This window comes from Ctenopharyngodon idella, chromosome 9 (genome assembly GCF_019924925.1).
Source record: "Ctenopharyngodon idella isolate HZGC_01 chromosome 9, HZGC01, whole genome shotgun sequence".
Classification (NCBI taxonomy): Eukaryota; Metazoa; Chordata; class Actinopteri; order Cypriniformes; family Xenocyprididae; genus Ctenopharyngodon; species Ctenopharyngodon idella.
In genome coordinates, this window is record NC_067228.1 from 23,408,161 (window position 1) to 23,433,950 (window position 25,790).

The following is a 25,790-nucleotide window of genomic DNA, read 5'->3' on the forward strand; positions in this document are numbered from 1 at the left end:
TAAAACAAAGAGATGATCCCTCCCCTTTTACTGTCGGATACACTTCTGTCAAGCCCTCCCCTCCTCTGTTTCTGTGTGTGTGTATTTGTGTGCAATTGCTTTAGTCTGGGTTTGGGAATGTGCCGAATCACAGTGTATTATCCTCTCACACTGCAGTGAATAACACACAAATACACATGAGAAAACAGCCACAAAAGGGCACAGAAAGACTGACTGTAGCTACAGAATCATCCTAAAATCTGGACACACATGCCTCCTCGTTTTAACTAACAAAATGGCAAATGAGGGAATTACAGCTCAAGCCTCTTAACAGTACTCATCCTCCCCTGACTAATGCTGAACACAGCGGCTACAGTAATATTAAACATGCAAATACCATCATATTCATAATCAGAGCCATACATTTACTCTTGCTTATATTTATCAGATTAAGAGATTTCTGTCCCTCCACCGAAAGTCCATTTCACCAAAGATTCATAAAGTTCATAAAGAGATTGTAAAAGTAATCCATATGAATCAAGCAGTTTAATCAAGTCTTCTGAAGAGACACAATCACTTTATAAGATAAGCAGAATTTAGGCTTTTATTCACATGTAAACATACAGAAAGTACACAGAATATCCTAAAAGGAAACTCAACTGCAACTGCTTGATGAGCGAGAACAAACCTCATTCTTCTGCGATCTCTTTATGGACTTTTTCAATCATCAAATTTTTGGAGTAATGGACTTTTAATGAGGGACAGAAATCTCTCATGTTTCTTTAACCAGATCTTCATTTGTGGCTCGAAGGCGAACAAACAACATGAGGGTGAGTAACTGATGACAGAATTTTCATTCTGGGGTGAACTATCCCTTTAACTGGGTTATGGCAATAATATTAACATATTTACATGATGTAAACAATCAAAATATGACAAAACATTCCAAAAATAGACTATTCTTGAGCATGTAAATAACGCGTATTGGTCTTTTTTTAACTTAAATGTCTAATCAACTGTGAGCTGAACCAAAATAAATCCTGACTAATAGACACGTGGAATTGTATAGTTGTATTTTCTTCATGTTTCTGTGGCAAGAGCTCACCGACACAGACAGTATGTGGAAATAGGACATAGCTACACAAAAGAAGCATGTATTCCTTTATAAGAACGGCCTGATCTGAAGTTCAGAATCCAGATTTTTATAATGGCTCATAATGGTGATACATACCACTATTGAATTTCAAGGCCTCAATGCCAAACCTGAATGACCCTTTGTTTAAGAAAAAAACTGGTGCTAAAGCAGCAGCAGAAACTGCCCGGCAGCTGTTCTCCTGACCCATAATTCTACATCACAAACCACCTGGCTGCAGAAACTACAATTATCTATATTACTCCGATATCAAGGCTTGTACGGGATCCAAGGTTTTTCAAAAATTGGGAGACCAGTGCAGCTTGTGTAGTGAGAGGAGAGAGAAAGACATCTCTGTGAGCAGGTGTGTCCCCTGAGGGCAGACTTACGGTTATCAATGACTCAAATAAAAGTGGAGAGGAGTATGACGAGAGACATGAACCCAGGAGCTGTAGGTGTGATAACCTCACAGACATTATGAACGTCAGCATAGTGCGTCTAGCGGTGAGTCACAAATAACAACTGAATCTGAATACATTTTCACAAGACTGTGAAGTTTGTGTACTTAAAGGTGGACACCAACAACAAACGTCTAACCAATCAGCATTGGGGCCGTATGACGGTCAAGGAGAGAGAACGAGCAAGAGGGAAATTTGAAAATAAGAAGAAAAAAAAAGCTGCAGAACAAGAGATGAGACGCAATACAAACGAGCTCAAAAGAATATCACTGGAATGAAGGTTTATGACTGGGCAAGCATTTTAGGACCGGCGTTAATATTAGAAAAGCTTTCCAGCGCTGGAGAGGGCTAAGCGGGAAGGCCTGAAAACAGATGCGGAGGCTGCTTTGATCCCACTTCTCATCTGAGTAACACTGGGTTTTGATTGTCTGGAGCTGCTGTGCTGTTTGCGACTAACAACGAACACTTTGTATTTACAGTACTTGTGTGTACTGTATGTTCATTTTTTGTGCTTCCTTGTCGTTCGTTCATCAACTGCGCTTTATTTTTCGTGAAGCATTTTGTTGTGCGTCACCTGTGATAAACACATCCACTCGCATTGCATGTTTAACAGTGGCCAGATAATGAGTTGTGCAGGTAAACCACTGCACACTGACGATTGCTAGAGAATGTGGTGTTTAGCGTCATTGTTAGTGCACCTCGCCTGCCAGCAGCGATCGGGCCAGGGTTCGAGACCGACTCGGAGCAGGGTGGTTAGGACTGAAGTGTGAGTTTTGGAGGCGGAACAATGAAGAGAGGGGTGGATTTGTTTGGGTTGATTTCAAATATCAACAATGTCCAACAGCATTGTTCAAAATCTACTTATCCCACCTTTAAGGATAAAGTTAAGCAAATAACTTGACAAGAACTGATTAATAATTTGCATCCCCTTGTGAAAAAAGTGCACGTAATTGTATTGAATGTGTACTTGTAGTGTACTTAAAAATCTTAAAAGTATATGCCACGTTCATGACTGTTTCTTGATACACTTAAAGGGTTAGTTCACCCAAAAATGAAAATTCTGTCATTAATTATTCACCCTCATGTTGTTCCACACCCGTAAGATTTTCGTTCATCTTCGGAACACAAATGAAGATCTTTTTGATGGAATCTGACAGCACTCTGTCCCTCCATAGACAGACTATGAAACTGAAACTTTGAGGCTTCAAAGAGTTCAAAAAGAGATGGTAAAACTAATCCATATGTATTAAGCGGTTTAGTCCAAATTTTCTGAAGAGACACGATCACTTCACATGATGAACAGACTGAATTTAGGCTTTTATTCACATATAAACATTCATCAACTCACACATCAGTTGTGGTAAACAGAAGCTCAAGCATGTTTACTTGACTCATGCGAGAACCAATGAGGATCCAGCGTTAGCGTCAGTACTGGCAGGTCACGTCAGTCAAGCTCGCATCAGCTGACTCCCAGGTGACTCACGTCTACCTATAGGAATACGACGCCTATCACAGCATCCATATATAAGCTCCTCAGTATTATCAGCAGCTATTGCATTTCTCAGGAGCTAATTACCGTCCTCCATCCCCAGCTCCTCCTCTCTTCAGTCAAGATTGGCCTTATGATTCCCCTGAATCAAACTAATTCTTGAAATATGTGTACATGTTAAATTATTGACATTAATTATATCTGCATATTGGTTCTGTTCTGTTTACCCTAGGAGGGTTACTGCTGCTCTCATCCATGCTAGGCTGCATGGATGCGCAGGGAGTTCTTGCCCAGAACAAAACCATACCGCCAATACAAACTCTATGCAATTATCAATCATATTTGTCCTGATAGAATTGATTCTCATGTGTTACGCAGCACGTCTGAGCTTCCGGAAGAGGTTTGTTCTCACACATCAAGCAGGTTCGGTTGAGCTTCTGTTTATGTCCGCTGATCAATGTTTATAGGACTACCCTACAGCAAACACTGAACCAAACTCTGTCGAGCAAGCAATCTCATTGGCTGAAAGATCAGCAGAGGCCAATCAGAATGAAATTACATATAAAGATGTACTTAAATCCTGCACAAGTGGTTCAAAAAGTAAATTTAAACTATAATACATTTATTTAATTGTTGTTAATATGCAATTAAGTGTCCAAAAACATGACATTCAGTTTGCACTAAAGTATATTATATCTGTAATAAGTACTCTTTTTGAAAGTATGCTAAAGTGTACTTCTTTTTCACATGGGCAGTGATGAACAGATAAGGAATGAAAATCTAGGTGATGAAACCTACCAAGTGCAAAGAGGATTACCAGCACGTTCACTTAACTCCTGCAACCAATCAGATCACCTCAACCGACTCAAAGCCTTGCTAATGCCACCACAACACAGCTGACACACACTTCAGATAGTGTCCACAGCAAAACAGCAAAGAACAACAACACAAGAAATGAAAGTGCAACTTCACTGTCAACACATTCCTAAACAGACTTTCCACAGATGTATATTAGGGGTTACTAAAACTAGCATACTGAGATTTCCACCCTGACAGAAAGTCAGCATGACCTTTCTTAGTGAATGATTTAACCAACCCGTACTATTTCATGGAGGTGCCGATTTCGTATATAAAATACATACAATTTTTAGAGGGGGGGGGAGCATGACGGTCCACCCAACATAAATGGGGTATCAATAGATTGTACAAATTCATAATAATTAGCCACAAATGCGCTAAAATGTAAAATTTAGTTACCATCAAATTGTGATTGTTTAACACACTATGAATTTGGTTATCAGCAGTGGACGGCACTGGTCAGGCTTCCATGGGTCTATAGACCACAGTACAGTTTAACAAGATGAGCTGATCTGTTCTAAGAAAGCTTAAATCCTGAACACTGTTTAGTGGAGGTTTGGTTTACCAACTGCTTCTGTGGTGCAGGTAAATCCTCAAAAAATTGAAAACAAACACTGGTTGCTTGTGAGAGCCCAACTCTTGTGATGGGACTGCAGCCTGCTGTTTCTGAAGAAACTCAATCTCTTCCTAGAATCCATCTGTTGTGCTGATCATTATGTCATTCGCTACCTTGCGGGTCCGTCTGCCACCTGTCCACAGCTAACCGATCTGAGGGTGTACCCGTCTAAAACAGGTACAAACCCTGAGGGAGCACACAGTGATCACTTACAGTCATTATCACAGATGTTGTGTTACATAAGCATTCCTTCCATAATAACAGAAGCAATGATGCTGATCTAAAAGCAATGATAAATTATTCATTTCCAGTTTTCATCCTCATGTTCTAGTATTAAAATTTTCTCAGATGTCCAAATGTTTAACCTCTAAATGGAATGAGCGCCCCAAAATCCCTTACATGTTTTCATACATATTTAATTATTTGATTTGGACATGCAGTGCTGAAGAGCTGCCGATGACACACAGCTCAAAACGCATTTCAAAACATGCATGAACATGCTCTCCAGACATACCTGAACCCTCTGGTATTGTTCATTTAGGGGTCACACTTTGCGGTCAAAAGTGACAGAACACCTGAAATGTAACTTTTTTTTATTTCCAGTAAAATCAATGTAATATATTTTTGTTCAACAATATTTTTTCTTTTGTATTTTGAGATAATTTCATGGTACTAATTAATATTTATGTAATTATTATGATCAATTTTATCCCACTGAAAATAATTTTTAAAAAATGTAAAAAAATTTAATTGCTTTTCAATTAAAGCTGTATTTCATATTAAAATAGGGACAATGCCTTTAAAATCCCATTTTTGAAGGCAGATTAGTGCCATCTGGTGGGCGCAGAAAAAAGAAAAACATCTCTAACACTATGGTGTAACCGAGATGGTGCTCACTGCAGAACACGAGATCCAGGGGGCGAGGTTGGATCCAGATCCACTCCCACTTTACATATCCCTATATATCTGGATCTTAACCTACCCATCTCCACCCCCTGGATCTGGATCCAACTCCTCCCACTTTACATATGCCTAAACCTACCCGTCTCCGCCTCCTGGATCTTGTGTTCAGCAGTGAGGGGCTACTGGTGTAACTACTAAATTCCTATATAGCTCTATATAAAAAGGCTTACAAATTTTGTTGTTTTTAGACATAAATACTTTTTTTTTATTAAGTTGTGAATTTGGATATATATTTAGACATTCTCAAAAACTACTTTTTGTCAAGGTTTAGTTTTTTTTTTTTTTTTTAAATGTTGATTTGAAGTGCCAGTTTTTGCATTAATTTTACTAGTAAAACCTGAACATACAGAAAGACATTTTGTTACATAAAACATCAAAATTCAAATAAAATTTAACAAAAATGAACAGGAATGCTTTATCAGAGCTATATCAACCTGATTTCAACCTCTTATTTGAGCATTCTGTCTCAATTTTGCCATTTTGTTACAGCCACACCGGTTCATTTGTGTGTGTATGATACTGTGTTGTGTATGTGTAAGTGGGTGTGTCTGTTCTGTACTCTTGATGTTTCTATACCCTCTTACTTTACTTCATTGTGGCTGAATTGTTGATTTTATTTCACGCATTTACACAAGTTCATATATGTGTATCTATGTGTGTGTGTGTGTGGGGGGGGGGGGGGTCTATTTTGCACTCTTGATATTTTAGAGTGTCACCTCTTCACTGCTGTGCACTTTTTTCTGCATTCTGATTTGTAGATTGTACACACACAAAAACATATTTTTTGCCTATTTCCCATTTATTTCCTATGGCTAAGTGTGACTATTTATTTATTTATGTTTTTTTTTTTCAACCATTTAGCTTTTTCAAATCAAGTCCACAATTTTTTTTTTTTGGAGTCACAGAGTTTCATACCATTCTGATGAAGTAGTGATTTTCAAAATTTCCAAACTTTTTTTTTTTTCGTCTAAAATGACTGAACAACACCAGAGGGTTAAGTAAGTTAACAGTCATAGTGCAAAACAATTTGTTTTCAAGTGGACATCTCAGATGCTACAGAGCCCCTAAAGGGACATGGTGATGGGAGGAAAAAATATATTGCAATGCTTTTGTGAATTCCCTCCAGAAAATTTGCGCTTCGCTTGCTAAAACTATAGCATTCACTCGCAAAAGTATTGTGTTCCCTCAAGAGATTTTGCATCTACTTACATTTTTTCTTCCATCTCATATAATTTCCATCACCAATTTTTCGAGCGAATGCAAAAGCATTGCATTTTATCATCCCAGTTACCCTCCAAGCCCTTTAGGGGCTAAGTACAGATGCGTCATTATGTGATTTAAACAACCCTCACCAATGTGACAAATTATAAAGTGGACTGACACAGTAAATGAACATAAACACCCAAATAAATGAACAAGATAAATAGTAAAGGTCTATTCACACCAAGAAGAACATGCACAATAAAATTAATTTTAAAATTAAACCATAAACCTCTTTACACCAAATTCTTTGAACTCTGAAATATTGTACTTTTTAATTCTGTCAGGTCAGTTTTTTATTTTATTCTGATGTTAAAAAAATAATTAGCATTTGGCAGATGACGTTATGCAGCACATTCGAGAACATTGCTTACTTTGGCTGGAATTAAACCTGTGACTTTGGTATTCACATACCCAAACTTTTTTTGAGAGAGAATTTCGTGCAAACAAATGTTCATGAATATTTTAGCATTTGTGTTGTTTACTTGCCACACTTGGTGTGAATAGGCCTTAAAAATGTAGTGCACTATAACTTTATCAACAATACAAAAATGGAGAGTTTGAGTTAATAGAGGCCTGAACATTCCTGTTTTGTTAAAGACCACAAACACTGTATGTGATGTGAAGTATCCATGCACATCGTTTCGCATCAACCATTCATTCTGATTCATCCAATTTGCTTTGATTGAACTGACTAGGTACAGAGATCAACATGACGCGGGGGGTTAAGGTCAGTATGTAATTAGCCAAAAAAAACTGAGATATTATTTAGGAATAAGCTTTGTTTCATTAGAAGAGCTTCCTTATGTCTTAACATAAAGAAAACTTATGGAAGAAAAATGTGTGAAAATGAATCATGCTGGCATGCACAGAGGGGTTAGGAAGCCACTAGGAGAAAGTCAACATATCCAGAGGTGGAAAGAGGGCGTCACCTTGGTCAGCAAGTGAGAGGGCTTTCCTGCAATGCTTTTCAGAATGAGAGAGGTCTCCCTGTCCAGATACGAGTGCTTTGTGCAGAGAGAGAGAGACAAGAGTCATTAGTGCTTTGATTAATAAACATTAATGATTTTTCATAGTGTGAAAGCATTGGGAAAATTGTGAGCAATAATCACTGAAATAGAAAGAAAATGGTCCTATCGAAACCATTTCAAATAACATACGATGAATCGTTCTATATGGACAATCACGAATAATTTTGTATAAGATGCAAGTGGTATTAAGTGCTATAAGCAGGTTTTTTTTTTTCAACTTTTTTTAATAGTGTGCATAATTAAATTAAAAGCTAAATGAATAAAATGTAATAATAATAATAATAATACATTCAAAATAGTATCAAAAGCATCTGCTAAATGATTAAAATATAATAAAAAAACAAAACAAAAAAAATAACCATTCATTATGCATTTTATGTAATTATTGTGAAATACAAATTAAAAATCAGTTCTGTATATCAATTATTGCACACTTAAAGTACTTTATTGGTATTTGTCATTTCAGTCGCTCTTGAAAAAAGACTCTAATTGGCTGGGTCGTTTTAGCCAATCAGAAAACTTCAGAGAAGTTAAAACAATCACAAAACACTGCATTTTATGTTTTCAGATTCGTTTATATGACTTTGGAGGGTTTGGGTTTGGGAAAAATATATGTGGTTGAAGGGATGGGGCGGTGTGTCCAGGTCTAGCAAACGGCTGAATCCCTTATCTATCATCGCTTATCTATCATCAATCATCTGTAGGTCAATCATGTTTGTCAGTAAAAATCTGTGGGATAGAAGGTTAGATTAGTGAAATCCCTCCACATCAATTTGCACTGTAAGACTACTTAACCACAAAGTCAAAGGAAGCATGCAACTCACTGACTGCATTTCAGACAGCTTTAAATAGCAGTGATCCGTGTGCCATCCTAAATCATTTAATCTGTGATCACACACTCATTCTGTTCAACAGACTAGTTCACACAGGCTGCCCAAACAACAGGGTCAACATACATAACCACCCAACAAGAAGCTGGTGTTTGTTGGCAATGTGAACTAGCCTTAAGGAAAAGAAATGGTTCTGTTACTGTCACACACTTTCCTTTAATTTAAGAAAGAAAATGTAACTGATAACTGATGCATTTGAAAAGTCTGCATTTGTTTAACTGTACCCACTATGGGTTCAAAGTTAAACCTTTAAATATCTGGGTTAGACTACCTCTCAATACAACAACTAAATACAACCCAAACTGCTGCAAAATCACTTATCTGTGTAATTAAGCCTGCAGTGAAGGTAAAAGCCGCTTTTATTTGGTTTTTCAGTCAGGGATAGAAACAGCCCTCATTTTAATGCTTAATCTGCTCCGCTAGAGGCCTGACGAACTTGGTTCCATTCCAGAACCTAGTGAGCTGCCTACATAGACAGATTTTTAAGCGCTCCAGAGGCTGTTGCAACAATTAGACAGCATAATCAATGCCAATAATAATCACTATTCTCAACCTTTTGGACTCCAACGATATTCAAAGTCCCCAAGCTTAATATTAAGCTCTAAGCATAACTAGAAAATTGTTTATTCATTATGAAAATGCCCACAGAATTTTAATAAAATAAGATTTTATTAATTTGCATATATATATATATATATCACAGACACACCGATCAGGCATAACATTATGACCACTTTCCAAATATTGTGCTGGTCCCCCTGTTGCTGCCAAAACAGCTCTGACCCATCGAGGCATGGACTCCACTAGGCAACTGAAGGTGTGCTGTGGTATCTGGCACCAAGATGTAAGCAGCAGATCCTTTAAGTCCTGTAAGTTGTGAGGTGGAGCCTCCATGGATCGGACTTGTTTGTTCAGCACATCCCGCAGGTGCTCGATTGGATTGAGATCTGGTGAATTCGGAGGACAAGTCAACACCTCAAACTCGTTGTTGTGCTCCTAAAACCATTCCTGAACCATTTTTGCTTTGTGGCAGGGCGCATTATCCTGCTGAAAGAGGCCACAGCTACCAGGGAATACCGTTTCCATGAAAGGGTGTACATGGTCTGCAACAATGCTTAGGTTGGTGGTACGTGTCAAAGTAACATCCACATGGATGTTTCTGCGTCCACATGGATTGCCTTCTTCCCATATTGCATCCTGGTGCCATGTGTTCCCCAGGTAAGCGGAGCACACGCACCCGGCCATCCACGTGATGTAAAAGAAAATGTGATTCATCAGACCAGGCCACCTTCTTCCATTGCTCCGTGGTCCAGTTCTGATGCTCACGTGCCCATTGTTGGCTCTTTCGGTGGTGAACAGGGCACCCTGACTGGTCTGCAGCTAGGCAGCCCCATACGCAACAAACTGCGATGCACTGTTCCTTCCTTGGACCACTTTTGATAGATACTGACCACTGCAGACCGGGAACACCCCACAAGAGCTACAGTTTTGGAGACGCTCTGACCCAGTCGTCTAGCCATCACCATTTGGCTCTTGTCAAACTCGCTCAAATCCTTATGCTTGCCCATTTTTCCTGCTTCTAACACATCAACTTTGAGGACAAAATGTTCACTTGCTGCCTAATATATCCCACCCAGTAACAGGTGCCATGATGAAGAGAATCAGTATTAACTTCACCTGTCAGTGGTCATAATGTTATGCCTGATTGGTGATTTTTTTTATATATATATATATATACACACATACATACCAATATACATTTCAAAACAGTGGGCACACTGGAAAATGGTCATTTTTTAGAGAAAAAATAGATTTTTTTGTCCAATTTTAAATCATTGCATATACCCTTCAAAGAGATCCCATAAATCATTGCTTTAAGCTCAGTGGAAAAACTTCATTTGAGATACGAACAATACGAAGCATTGTTTACCTCTGAACTCGGCTGGTCCTGGCCGTCCTGTAACCCATCCTGATCAGACTTGGGTTTATCGATGTCCAGCGAGTCCATGCTGGACGCAGAAGCAGAGTTAATGCTAGAGCGAGAGGAGTGGACAAACGACCGCACCTCATGCTCGGTGACCGTACCCACGGACCCCGTCCTGCGATGATGATGATGGGAGGTCGGCCGCCGCACAGTGGAGGAAGAGTATGGCTGCCGAGACCGTAGAGCCGAAGGATGTGGAGCTCTGCCTGGCTGCATCGTCCATACTTTGGGAGGCTTTTTCCAGCTGGGCTGTGATGTCATCCAGAGAGAAGTTGGATGCCAGCGAGGGTCTGCTGGTGGTGCTGCCCACTCTGACCGTAGATGCGGGCGAGGCGCGGGTACTGCTGCTGGTGCTGCCGCCACTGCTACTCGCCCCTCCGCTGCTGCTGCCCGTGTGCTTAGTGCTGTGACTGCGGCCGGCCGGGGGCTTCTGACGGACTTTGGGCTCACCGGCCAGTCCGAGGCGAGAGGAAGAGCTGCTGGGCTTACCGATGGTGCTGAGCTCCTGCTCGATGGAACAGAGGTCCGCCATCAGAGCATCCAGATCCACTGCGTCACCCTGGTTCAGAGCCTCTGTAAGGAAACAAACATACACACACCCACCCATGTAAACAAACCAGCTAATTTAAGCATGCCAATATTTATTATGACTAAAGTAAGATGTTCATGCCTCAAGAGCTTTGAGTTCCTTGTATATGCAAACAGCTCAGCCAAACTGGCAGAGTCTGTGATAGTGAGGGTTCCATTTAGACAATATTTTTTAGGAATTAAGTAAAATCCTAAGCAAATTCTGTCTGTTTTGGGTGGATTTTATATTTTCCTAAGAGAATTTTTCAAAATCATCATGACTTCTAGAGGGGAACATCTATTCTGAAATAATTATTTCATTGTGGGTTATACATGTAAAAATGATTTTGGACTACACTGCCATTCAAATATTTGAAGTCACTAAGATTTATTTTTCTTTCTTTTTTTAATGAAATGAACACTTATTTTAGCAAGAATGCATTAAACTAATCAAAAGTGACAGTAAATATTTGTATTTCAAATATATGCTGTTCTTTTAAACTTTCTATTAATCAAATAATACAGAAAAAAATGAATCACGTTTTCATGTTTTCTACTAAAACATTGAGCAGCACAACAGTTTTCAACATTGATAATAATAGGAAATGTTTCTTGAGCAGCAAATCAGCATATTATGATTAATTATATTAAGGATTTCTGAAGGATCATGTGACACTAAAGACTGAAGTAATGGCTGCTGAAAATCCAGCTTTGCCATCACAGGAATACATTACTTTTTAAAATATAATAAAACAAAAAACAGTTATTTTAAAGTGTAAGCATATTAACATCAGAGTCTTTTTTCAAAAACATAAAATATATATATATATATATATATATATATATATATCAATATTCGAACGGTACTGTACTGTATATAGTCCCTCATGAGCTCATAATGACATTAGAATGTAAAGCCCCCAATGAAGTCAGTGACTGGAGAATATGTAGGTCCCCTTCATGAGATCATAATGATTTTAATTGGAGACTATACATAATGATTAAATAATGACATTAAAATGTGTAGTCAAGAATTGCATCAATAATTTTGGAATCTATATCCCCTGCCTGAGGTCATATTATAATATTAACAATATAACACTGTCAATAATAATAGCATATTTTGCAATGTAGAGTGTATACTGTGTATACCATTGATGTTATAAATGGAAAAGCGGTAGGCCATGTTGGCCATGTTTGTCTCTTGTCTGAGAGGTGCTTTCTGCATCTTCTCAGGTCTCCCATCATCTAGACTCTAAAGACGACAAGACAGAGAAACAAAGAGTGATAAGACTTCATATATACAGTAGTTTCACCTGTGTCAGTACTGTTAATAACACTGTAGAGGGATTTCAGGACTGTCTGATTAATTTAGAAAAATACAGATTATCACTGAGAAAAATACAGATTATTACAGATTATGTCATTCATTCGTAATACATTTTGTTACATAACATTAAAAACTAATAAAAGAAGCTTAAATAGTAAACTAAAATGCATCCATGAGGATACTGCACAAAACAAGTTAATTGAAAGATTGACAGATTCTTCACGCTGCCTAAAGCCTCATGAGTTGTGACATTACAGACCTAATCTATACTGACAACCATGACATTTATGAAATTATTACCATCACTGCACCTGCACCTAGAGGATACAAATTTACAGGTTATCATCTTTCAGCCTCACCTTTGTGAGTTTGTCCAGCTCTCCGAGCCATGCTCCAAACATTTTGTCCAGGTCCTGGTCCTCTTTATCGCTGTCCTCCTCTGCAGCGTGATCCAGCTCATCATCTGAAAACTGCTCCATCTGAAACAGAGCGCAGGACTGCTCAGAATTCATGGGAAATTTGACTTTTTGGGCTTTTGAATCAATTGTTTAAAAGATAAAACTATACCCTTTAAGAAAAATTTCAAAAATGACCACAATCTGAGGTATTATTCATGTCTGTAGAACAAACAGTACGCTGTGAATTAAGCCATTAAGTTAAATACTCATGGTCAGGGCATTCTCCCACGATTCTGAAAAAACAACTTAACAAAATAACATGTAATTTACTAGAGGTTCTGACAAAATTGCTGCAGTCTATTTAAAAAGTCGTATTAATCTGAATTAATTGTTTTAAAAAAAAAAAAAAAAAAAAACAGTTTGAATTAATGATTCAGTAACTTCACTTGTTCCATTACTGGATGAATCAGCGTTTTTAAACGAAACTTTTGAATGAATGATTCAATGACAACTACATTTTTTAACAGTCACTTGTTGCCACTCAGTGGTGTAACGATGTAATCGATAAAATCGTTACTTGAAGCACCAAGTTACTTTCAAAAGGTGATTTGTTCTATTTTGAGTGATTCACTTCTGTAAACATCAGTGTTTATGTCTATAATCTATAAACTTTTATCCCAGATCTTCTGTAATAAAATGAATATTAGTAACACAGAAATAACAATACTGTGTGGTTGAAAAGACTGTTTGTGAAGCTGTTTCACACCTATATCAGGGGCAAGGGAGGCAGTGCCTCCTCAAGAAACTGGATGAGAAAATAATCCATATTACAAAAATAAAACAACACTAATATTACAAAATGTGACATTAAGTAAAGTAACACTCTCCAACAGCGACACCAGCAGGTAAAGTTACAGCGGAAGGCCATATCTCTCTTGCCTCCCCTGAGCCTATTGAGTTTTAACAGACCCCCTAAAGCATGCGCTGTGTTTGGTGGGGGCTAATTGAGAATGAATGGGGCAAAGCTAGTGGGAGGAGGCAATGCCTCCATCATGTTATGACTGGATATGATTGGTTATGATTGAGGTCTGAAAGAACAATGGAAGGACTAATAAAAAAGTAAGTAAACAACTCAGCCACAGATATCATAGCTTTATGTCACGTCAAAATCAAACTTGAAATGGTCTGAAAACATGATGACCGTGAGGGTTTTTAGTAAGCAATCAGCTTGGTGAAATTAAAGAAACATTTAAAAAAAAATAATAATAATTGAGCGGTACTGTACTTGAGAATATTTAAATTAAAATTTTAGTTGTACATGTTTCAGCAGAAACTAAAGTAAAAGCACTTTCTATCAATGATCATTTGACACTCATAAATTTGACATGAACCTAAAACATGCTGCTTTAGTTGAGCTCTAACGCACGTGCATTACTAAAGCCTCAGATTTCATGATCAGCCACTGGCCTTAAATTTTAAATCAAACACTGCCCTCTGCTGGCCATGAGGACACATACAGCCTGATAATGCATGACAGACCGCAAAAATTAATGTTACTCAAGACCAATGTTGTCACTACTGTAAATTATGAAGTGCTTATGTAACATCACAAGCCCGATTTTTCTTTGAACTCAGCACTCAAAGTATGACAGATTTATCGATAACAAGAATCCTATCCTGTACAATCGAACACTAAGCAGGACACATGGAGACCTGGTGTGTGTGATGCACACAACTGAATCAGTGTCTTATCATCGTATTTATATCAGATGGTTTGGAAATCATCCTCTCCCATTGTAAATGGTTCTGGCAAGCTTAGAAGCAACACATTTCAATGGCTGTTATAACACAGAGCCATTAACACTCCCCAGTGTCTAATGCCACACATCAACCCTCATATAACAATACACATTTTAATGAGTAGTTTAAAGTTTATCTGCTAGCCTCAATGAACAAAATAAGCACTGTTACACTGTGTGTAACAGAATGAAAGTAATCCTCTTACGTTATTAAAATTCTTCTCAGGTACTTTGGTCTGAAAATATCCCGTCACTGGTGAGGAAACCTCGTGGACAGACTGTACCAGGCCACAGAAATCTCCAACGTAACCATGTTACGGAAAGGGGGAAAAAAAAAATAGACATGGGCTATTTACAGTAGTTTTGTTGGAACAGTTTCCAAGCCAGTCGTTCTGAAGCCAGCATTCCATAGGTTATGTACGCTATGCAGGGGGGGTCATTTGCAATCTGGCAACCCTGTAATTGTGGGTCAGTCCTTCTCAAACATGTAGAAGGAAACTGGCCAATGGGATGATGAAGTGCTAGCCAGATGTTCCAGAGTTTAGATCTGCATCAGAACAGCCGGCAAGATCATTAGAGATGGAGACCAGAGACCACCGCAAATGCCCTAAACACACCAGCACAGCTACAGTATATGTCCAATGACCACCTTAACAATTAGTGTATTGTATTAACATATTATGATGCTATCATTGTACAGTGATGGCATCATAAATCATAATACCATGACACATTGATATACATCATAGTTCAAAAGTTAAGATTTTATGTTTTTAAAAGAAGTCTCTTATGTTTACCTAGGCTATATTTATTTGATCAAAAATACAGTAAAAACAGTAATATAGTGAAAAATTATTACAATTTTAAAGAACTGCTGCGTATTTTAATATATTTTAAAATCTAATTTATTCCTATGATGGTAAAGCTGAATTTTCAGCATCATTACTCCAGTCTTCAGTGTCACATGATCCTTCAGAAATCATTCTAATATGCTGATTTGCTGCTCAAAAAACATTTCTGATTATTTTTAATGTTGAAAATAGTTATGCTGCTTAAAATTTTTATTTGAAATATAAATATTTTGTAACATCATAAATGTCTTTACTGTTATTTTTGTTCAATTTAATGCGCCCATGCTGAAAAAGTATCGAAAAAAACAATCTTACTAAAACCCAACCATTTGAATGGTACTGTATATGATGGTACTGAGTGATATATATATTCATATTCATATTTATATTCGATGATTTATGAGGTAATCCAAATCACTTTGGTACATCTAAAAATATATAATCAAAAAGTCCAATAAGTTATGGTACTAAGTTAATCTTATACAGTATAAGATTTGTCAGCTCATGGTGATCGGGATTTGAATCTGCCCTGGGTAAAATCACAACCCTATTCCTCCCCTTGCTCAGTCTCTACTTTTCTGTAAATACAGTCTAAAAAGCTCACTAAAAGCCTCGACTATAGAGTAACTGGTTCATGCTAGATTCTAAACACGTCAGTCTCAAGTTTCTGGAAAGTTTTCGGATTCAGATTCCACTTCTCACATGTCCTCTTGGCTCGTCTCCGTGGCCCAGATCTTCCAAGCTATATCAGCAATTGTTTATGTTTAATCTGAGGAGAGAGAGTGAGCAAAACCAGGCAGAGAATTAAAGAGAAGCGTTTCGAGGAGCTGTGCTACAATTAGCTCCCTGCGGTTAGCAGCCCTGTGATTTGGGCCTGGACTGGCAGGCCCGGGGTGTGGGCCGCACTGTGTACGGTACAGACACTCAAACTGTGCTCGGAAAGGTCCCTGCTGACACACGCTGAAAGAAGAGCGAGCAAGTATGTGTGTGAACATGTGACAACAACATCATCATCACCAGAAGGTCTGTGATCGCACGTGCTGCAAAGTCGTGCCACGGTAATCGAGTCTATTAGATGCTGGACCGGATTGCTTGGCTCGCACCTTGTCCGTTTTATGCAGATCCCGTCTGGAGAGACAGCGGCCACGTGTAGCGTCAAGCCTGCAGAGGAGGCATCTGTTTCACATCACTGCCTTACACATTCCACACACAGCAAGCTCTTCGCTCTGATGGAGTAAAGCAGGCGATCCTGTTGCCTCCTACACGGGAGAGCTAGCAGTGTTAATACTTATTAAAAACAGCAACATGTGTCCTATCAACACTGCTTCGCTCTCGCTGGGTTCAAATTCTAAGAGCTTTTTCCTTCCTATTTCAGATCCCTTCAACATAACTACCATCAAAAGAGATTTTAAAACAAGCTACTGCAAGTGCACCATTACCTTGATGCGTCAACAAGAAACAATGATGATTTCAGGGTGCTGCCATGTTTTCCAGAAAATAAGTCAGGAATGAAAAACATAAGTATAAAACAAGCAGAAATTACAGTGGCATTGATTATAAACAACATTTATTACAAACACTAAACCTAAACTGAAACAGCCGGCGTGTGGGAAAATATCTTTGGCTCATTCAGCATGAATCCAAATTTGCATGCCTCGTGCATGTTTTACTTGCTTGACTGCATTATGTAAGATGCTTTAGAATGAAAGTTGCAGCAGGTTTCGGATGAATAAAAAAAAAATTAAATACTGTACTTGGTAGGTTGCTTTTGAGGAGTATCTAGTTCAGGGGTGTCCAATCCTGGTCAATGGAGGCCCAAGGTTCTGCAGAGTTTAGCTCCAACTTGTCCCAACACACCTGCCTGAAGGTTTACAGCAAACCTGAAAACCTTGAGCTGCTGGTTCAAGTGCATTTAATTGGGGTTGGAGCTAAACTATGCAGGATAGTGGCCCTCCAGGAGCAGGATTGGACATCCCTGGTCGAGTTACTGTAGAGGTCTCCCGATACCACAATGGTGTCAGACGCTGTACTGCCATAGATCAGCATGATTGTCTCTGAGACTGAGTTTTATGTAAATTACACTTGATACTAGGGGTGTAGCGATACACGTATTCGTACCGAACCATTTCGGTACAGGACTTCCGGTACATTAAAGTCAACATTAAGGTCTCCTGTTTGGGAACTTCCCGGTGAATTACGACAACGGACAAAGACAGGTGGATAAGACGAAAGCAGTACACGACGAATACAGCGTTGTAGCCTAACCACCATTAACCATCAATAATCGCAATAAGCTCTGCGTTTTGTTACTTTCGATAAGAAACAAAGTGTCATCTTTCAAATTCTGTCCATTTTATTACGAAATTCAAACAGAAAATGCTGTTTTGACGCGCTTTAATGTCACGTGACAGATCGCTCTTCGATGTGGCGTGACAGATCACTGTACAGGCGAATCAATTCAAATGGCGGTGCGGAGCGTGAGTGAACGTGATCATCTCTTCCTCGTTAATACTACTTACAGAATAAACATGAATGAACATCTGAAGGTATGTTAAAAGATACACTACAACTTACTGAAACGTATCATATCTCGTGTAATCGCTCAGTGTTTCAACAGCGGAAAGACATCAGTAAAACAGATTGTAAACAATAGCCTATGTCATATAGCATTTACATCAGAAAAGCCATTCAGTGTCCACAGCTTGTTAGTTCGGCTTGGGTTGTTAGTGAAATCTTTCACTTAATATATGCACTGTATTAGCCTATAATATATTCATTATATTTTACTTAACCTGTTAGCGATGTCTTGATTATATAATGTATGTTTAAATAAATCTGTCATGAAAATGACAGCCACTGCATAAATGATTTTCAACAATGAACTGGAGTAAAAACATAATTTTATAATAATTAGATTTAGAAGTTAATGAAAAAAAAAAAAAAAAACTGCCTTATGTGCAGCTTACATGTTTGCATACAATTTGTTATTTGAGTGTTGATTATCAAAAAAATAGCAATTGAATTTAGGCTAATAGTTCGGGCTCTGTTGTTAACTTTTAATATTATAGTAATGTTCAAGTAAGGGCTCCCTAGCAGAGATATGACATTTTTTTATCCATAAGAAACTTTTAGTAATAATTTAATTTATTTGAAGACAGAGACACAATTTGTTCAGTAAACCATTGTTTAATAATAATAAAAAAGTTATGTTTAATTTTCTTCCTGCTCTACCGAACGCGCACCGAACCGTGACTTCAAAACCGAGGTACGTACTGAACCGTCAGTTTTGTGTACCGTTACACCTCTACTTGATACTAGTGAGTTTTAGAGAGTGTTTACACAATAATTAATTCCCTTATTTGTCCAACAAAAAAGAACAAACAACCACCAAACAACACAGCGTTACGAGCGTGTCTACGGACAAGGCAGCCAATGAGTGCAAGGATTCGCTATGACGTTTATGACAATTCAACATGGCGAAATACATTGAGGGGGTGACCCGCACCATACATAATTAAAACAAAATAACAGTTTTTGAAATAAAACAATAGTTGTCTACATAATTGTACAGTCTACAGTCTGATACGATTCAGATGACAGAACACAAAAACATAATTTATAACTTTTTAAATTTGCACGACCCGACTACTGAATGCACCTTTAATTATGAGCAGTATTATTAGTGTTGCTAGCTTAGCAAACATATTTCGCTCAACACGCATGTTTTTTTAAGTGGAAAAATAACAATCAATTATAATGAACTTCAGTTTAGAAGTTACACATTTAAATTTTTACTGATAACAATTCATAAATGGCTATGGAATCATTAAATCTGAGGGCACGTAGCTGTGCATGTGTGTAGGAGGACAGTCTAATGTGAACAGGAAGTTTGCAGGATGTAATGGATTCCTCAACCCCCTCATGGCTTGTTGTGTAAGCCATCCCTCAAGATGAGAGCCACACCAAACTTCTACCATGTCACAACAAACACACACTCCCTAAGGCAGTTAATCAAAAGATGTGATTCATTGCGCTCAATGACGTTTTAGATTATGTAAATAAATGACCCATCAAATCCTTAACTGATCCTAAGTTAGAAAACAGCGTCATAATCAAGAACAAGCACAAATCTCCACCCGAAGCTGCCATTTCATAATCAACCAACCTGTCAGAGGAGTGCCAGAGGAATCTAGCATCTATCTGAGATGTGGATTTGCTAAGAACCCTGATAAATGAGCAGCTAAATCCTGAAGAATGAATTTAATGGTGATAACTGTTGGGCTGCTCCAAAAGGTGTGCTGTAACGTGCTGGAAATACCAGAGTATTTACTCAGTGATGCAGTCTGACACCAATGGACGGCAGGAAATCATATGACCTCTCAAAAGACCAATGAGACCATGACAGTTGTTTGTTTTTTGACTCAAAGGCTGTCCACTATCCAACACAATATTCAAAGGCCCTCTATATAACATAATATTAACAGAACTAAAACAATTATATATTATATACAATTATAACTATATTGTCAACAGAAACTGGGAGTGTCATTATAAGTAAATTAACCAGAATTCATTTGCTGATTTTGGAGGAATCAAGAACTGTATAGTTCATTAATAACAATAGTCACTGAGGGAAAACCAAAACAATTTTAATTAAGTTCTATTGTTTTAATACACTGCCCGGCCAAAAAAAAAAAAAAAAAAAAAGTCGCTGTTTGGATTTACATAGGCAAATGCTTGTGCTGGAGTAGACTTTACAGAGTGCTTGACCTCTTGATGGAAATAAATGTTGTGATGTTATTTCCATCAAGAGGTGCATCAATTTTTGGTCAAGATCTTGTATTGACAATGCAAGAGTCAAGCACTCTGTAAAGTCTAATCCAACACATCCCAAACACTTTCAATAAATTCATACCAATTCATGTGTGAAAATGATTCTTCACGCTTCCTCCCAACAATTCTTTCACAATTTGAGCCTGATGAATCTTGACATTGTCATCCTAAAATAGGGCCATGATGTGTCTTCCTAAGAAATGAAAAGCTACACACTCATTCAGTTGGGATTAGAAGAACTGTTGCCAAATATATAATATGCTAGAAACATAATAATCACTGCAATAATGATCCACTCCTAGACTCTTAAGCATTTGCCTATTTAAATACAAACAGTGGCCAGGGAGTGTATATTAATAATATTATTTAAATAAAATTATTTTAATTCATATATTATTAAGTCAACTTGCGACCCCCTTAGAAGTTTACTGAGCCTTGGAGGTAATGTTACCAATTACATATTGACATTGTTAAATTCACACAACTATTTGCTCATTTTTAATCAATTTTATTATTACATTTTTTTTTTTTCATTTTATTATAATTATATTAATTATAGTTATGTTCATTTTTATTTACTGACAATTACATAAATGAAAACTTCTCCCCACTAGTCCACAAGTGCCGTCACCACAAACATTGCTGTTATGATAATCTTTGAAAATAATGAAAATAATCTTGGAAAGTAACTTAGACTACTTTCCATAAAAAATAACAACAATTTATTTTTTATAATGAGTAATGTAATATCATGCCTTCGTTGTTCAAGTGAACCAGCCACCTTACTGCATTCCTTTTGGTCGTGCCCTAAATTGTTTGACTTTTGGGGGAGAGTGTTTAGGTGTTTTTCAGTTGTTTTTTCTTTACCAATAGACCCTAACCCTCTAATGGCAGTGTTTGAGGTTGTAACAGACATTATCAAACTAACTACTCTGCAGGCTGATAGTGTAGCTTTTGCAACTTTTTAGGCCAGACGACTGATTCTCATGAATTGGAAGTCTGCAGCTCCACCTACTTATCGCCAATGGGTTTTTGATTTCCTACATGCACTTAAAATGGAAAAGATCAGGTTTATAACAGGACAGAAGCATAAACTCTCATTTTTTTGGACTACTTTAAGGAGGAAAACATGTCTTAATGCTATTCCTATCTCAAATCTTGTTTTGTATATTTTCAAAATAATTTTAATAATAATAATAATAATAATAAAAAAATGAGTAATGTAAAAGTTTTTAAAACTAGCATTTCCCAACACTGCTCAATGTTACAACGTATATTCGTGTCATAACCAGATTTTCTTGTATTCTCAGATGACCAGTCTTTCCCATGATCCTAACTTCATGCTGTTTGCAAATGGACAACAACTGTGTGAATTGTGCTTCCCACTGCCTGACCTTATAATCTTTGATCTCTGGGTCAGAGGTCAGTATGTGTGATAAAAGCAGCCCATGAAACCCTGGTGTCTGACGTAACTTTTAAACTGGGAATGCTAAAGACACTAAGCATCAATTTCTGCCATTATCAAGCCCAACAGTGACAGCATAATAATGTAATTTAAAGTGCATTGCTGGGATGTGTGGGCCTATCAGAGGCATTAAGTTCAGAGTTAGTGTGCTCTAAAGCAGCCTGTTAAAAATGGATGCAAGGAGGCTTTGAAGTGGGGTTGTGACCCCTGTACATTCTTCACACAACACATGGCGGAAAAGCACAGATACACTAACAAAAACCACAGACCGCAGCTCATCTACAGAAAGCAATGCATGACCACATTCATCACCTGGGAGTGCATCAAATGACCGTATATACTCACAGCTCCAAACATGAGCCCACAAACGGGTTAGATTAAATGGGCATAAATCAACAGGCAGATGATACCATTCAAAAGTTTGGGGTCAGTAAGATTTTTTTTTGCATCATGGTTACTTTCCACAAAAATATTAAGCAACACAACTGTTTTCAACATTGATAATAATAAGAAATGATTCTTGAGCAGCAAATCAGCATATTAGAATGATTTCTAAAGGATCATGTGACACTGAACACTTTTATTGATACACAGATCAATAAAAAGGGTGAATTCCAAAAGATTGACACTACTTGTAGCTACTTGTTTGTACCAAACATCACACTGTGAAAATTTGAAATTAATGTGAATTTAAATAATTATTAGCATTAATGCAAAAAATGATTTAACTTACTATAACAGTTATAAGCATGCATTTTTTTGTCATGTTAAAATAAATTGTCAGTTAGTCAGTACTACCCTGCACCCTTCAGAGTGCTCATTTCTCAGTAAATGTGGCATAGGGATACTCACTTGCAAGTGGAATTTTCCCAACAGTTTGGGTTTATTTGATTAAAAGCATTCTTCTAAAATCATCAACATTACCTTATGTGACATCTGGTGGCAACAAACAGCAAGTGTGCACGAAAGCTTCCAATAATACGCCAACATCCAATGAATTTCCTGAAATATGATCTGAAGTATGAAAATTCACAGTCTTGGAAGGAACTGTGGACACGTGGCTCAATCCAAGCAATTCTTGCCCTTTTGCATCCATGCAAACCTTATCCAACCCCAACTACTGAAACAATGAGCTAGCAGAGGTGAAATTTACATCAGGAGCCAAATGGAAAAAAGCAAGAAAACATTAAGGGGGACAACTAAAGGACGGGTACAGGAACTGCCAAAAGCTAATCATTTTATAAAGTACTGGACCTGATGGCATAAAATGAGCAAATGCACAAGCGGGAAAGGCTAATGCTACAGTAGCTAGTTCCCACTTACCTGGCTTTCAGATCAGTTAGGACTTTCAGGATAACTTTACATCATACTTTTCTATTCTTAAACTCCATAAAAAAACATTATGGAAATAGAAAAACTTATAATCAGTGCATTTAGAGAGTATTTTCCATTCACAAGTCCAGCATTCATCTGATACAGACGTGGTTTATTCCAGAAGCTCAGAGCTCTGGGTCCTTGGAGGCTGCTTCAGTTTGCAGATCTCTGGTTTATTCACCCCAACTTCAGGAGTAATAAAGATACAGAGGGGGATTTGGTTTGTTGTTGGGCTAAAGTACAGTAACCCTATGATGCCTGGGCATAATTACAAAGAAGCATCCACCTTCCTTGTGGAGCATGAGTGGAAATGTTCCTCCAACCACACCACCAACTCAAGTCCAATGACTCGAGCACTGAAGAGCGTTTTCCCACGACTAGGACTACGGCACAGCTGTCATCCTCAGGGATGGGTGACTTGGGACACGACCGCAGTAAGCTGCTCGCACGAGGCGGATTCCAGCTGAGCTGTGGTGAAGATACAAGCAGAACGTCAAGGCAGAAAGAAACGGCCTCAAATAAGATCCAGATTTTCCTTCATTCCCTCTGCCTTCATCGCGAAGAGAAAAACAAATGTACTCGTGGTGAGGACGAGCTGGCCTCAGTCATCGTAGGAAAAAATGAAAATGAATCAACAAGAGAGTCCAACTCTCAGCTTAGTATTCCAGATGTGAGCGAGGGAGCATGGAAACACACAAACACAACACATTCTCTCGCATGCGTACAAAACCACACTCAAAAATAGACCAAAAAAACATCAAACTAGAGGGCAAAATGGTTGTAGAGCAAGGTTATTGAGTACACATTTAAAATGTGAAAATATTAAGCTTTTCCTCCCTGCATACCTCTCATTTCCTCCCTGTTCATCTCCGTTCTTCTTTGCAATTTGATTGCAATTACTCCCGAGAGAAAGCGAGGAGTGTCAAAGGCAGAGAGCTGGAGACAGTCTTCTACATAGTCAACATAAACAGTACCAGGGCAATGTTTAGACTGAAGTTCAGGGCACAGAGCCTTTGCGATTAAACTGTCTGAGAGTAGGCTCTTTTTAAACATTCCAAACAAAAAGAGAATTACAAGGAAGAGAAATGAGTTTTATCTCTTTTCAGTATCAAAAGAAGGTCCCCTGGCGAGCCACTGTGTGTGGACACCACACACACCCTCATCTCTATCCAGACAGGGACCAAAATAGAAAAGCAAATCTTAAGAGACGTTTGTGGTTCTCACGGATAAATAAAAGCGAGTGACAGCACTATCAAGGTCATCACCAGAGATCAAGGATAAGTTGACTAAATAAACTGGAGAATACTCCCAAATTTTAAAGAAAACTTGTTGCAGTGTCAGTGACAAATAAGAAACATATAGTAAGGAAAAGGACAAAAGACACATGTGCCAAGTTCTTGGTTACTTATTGTTAAGCAATAAGCAAGTAAGCAATAAGGTACGAGAGGCTGTGCTGTTACTTATTCACGAAAGAGCACTAGCCTCGAGTACCTTATTGCTTTTATAAAATGGTTACCACACAATACAAATATTAAAGCCAAAAATATGTATCAATGCAACATTCATGAATTAAACTTTCACTAAAAGCCTTCCTTCCACCCAAAAAAATAGTCCCTGACCGTGAACAGCAACAGAAGTTACATTATTACACCATTAGATGGCAGCAAAGACTGTCTTTATGAGTGTGTTAGTCAGTAGCGAAGACTTTCATATTGAAAAGACTGAATTGTTGTGAACACGGAACAAACGAAACTGACAAATGCTTTGACTAGCGCTGTCAGTCACAGGAAAACCCCTTAACTGTTAAAAGGACAAGACAATACATCGGACATTTAAACAGATGTTTTATTATGAACATAGGACTGACCTGAAGGAAAATGATAAATCTGAATGCAGGTAATAAACTCACTCACTCAATCTCTTTCTCACAATACTCTTCTACATGATACAGTAAGATTCAATGAACAATATCAACTGAGAACAAACAGTTTACGTTGCTAAGAGTGGTTGCTAAGGGTGTTGTGTAGTGATACACAGAACCGTTGGGTGAAGCGGTCATAGCCATGTTTTATCGTGAATAAAACACAGCTATTGACCAATCAGAATCAAGGACAGGAACTAACCGTTTTATAAAATTCTTTATACCATTTTAAAGAAGACTAAAAAAAAGTCACATGGTGTAACCATGAAGTAAAAATGAATATAATTTTCCTTACACTTTGTATACATGACAGTGTACAAATCGTAATCATTACTTTCCAAAAATATAAAAAAAATATATATTTTTTTTTCCATAGTAAATAGCACACAAGTATATAAAATGTCATAAATTAACAGCTCATAAATATCTAAGTTTTTGGAAAGTCGCAACACATAACATTCTGCAACCTGTCCTGAACAAACCTTGTCTTGTAATTAAATGTCAAATCATATTGTAATTCAAATCATATTATACTTCTAAAAGTACTAAAAATTTAAAGCAAAAAAATTAAAAAAGGTAAACGCATATAACA

The 25,790-nt window shown here is 37.8% G+C and overlaps 1 protein-coding gene across 1 annotated transcript in view; it reads right to left on the reverse strand.

Annotated features, from left to right (window-relative positions):
* Positions 1–25,790, reverse strand: part of raph1a (Ras association (RalGDS/AF-6) and pleckstrin homology domains 1a) — an 81,588-nt gene that overhangs the window by 21,366 nt on the left and 34,432 nt on the right. The window contains 5 exon segments of the mRNA XM_051904901.1: positions 7,688–7,762; positions 10,607–10,826; positions 10,828–11,233; positions 12,380–12,482; positions 12,917–13,036. Coding sequence (XP_051760861.1) covers positions 7,688–7,762; positions 10,607–10,826; positions 10,828–11,233; positions 12,380–12,482; positions 12,917–13,036 — 924 coding nt within the window.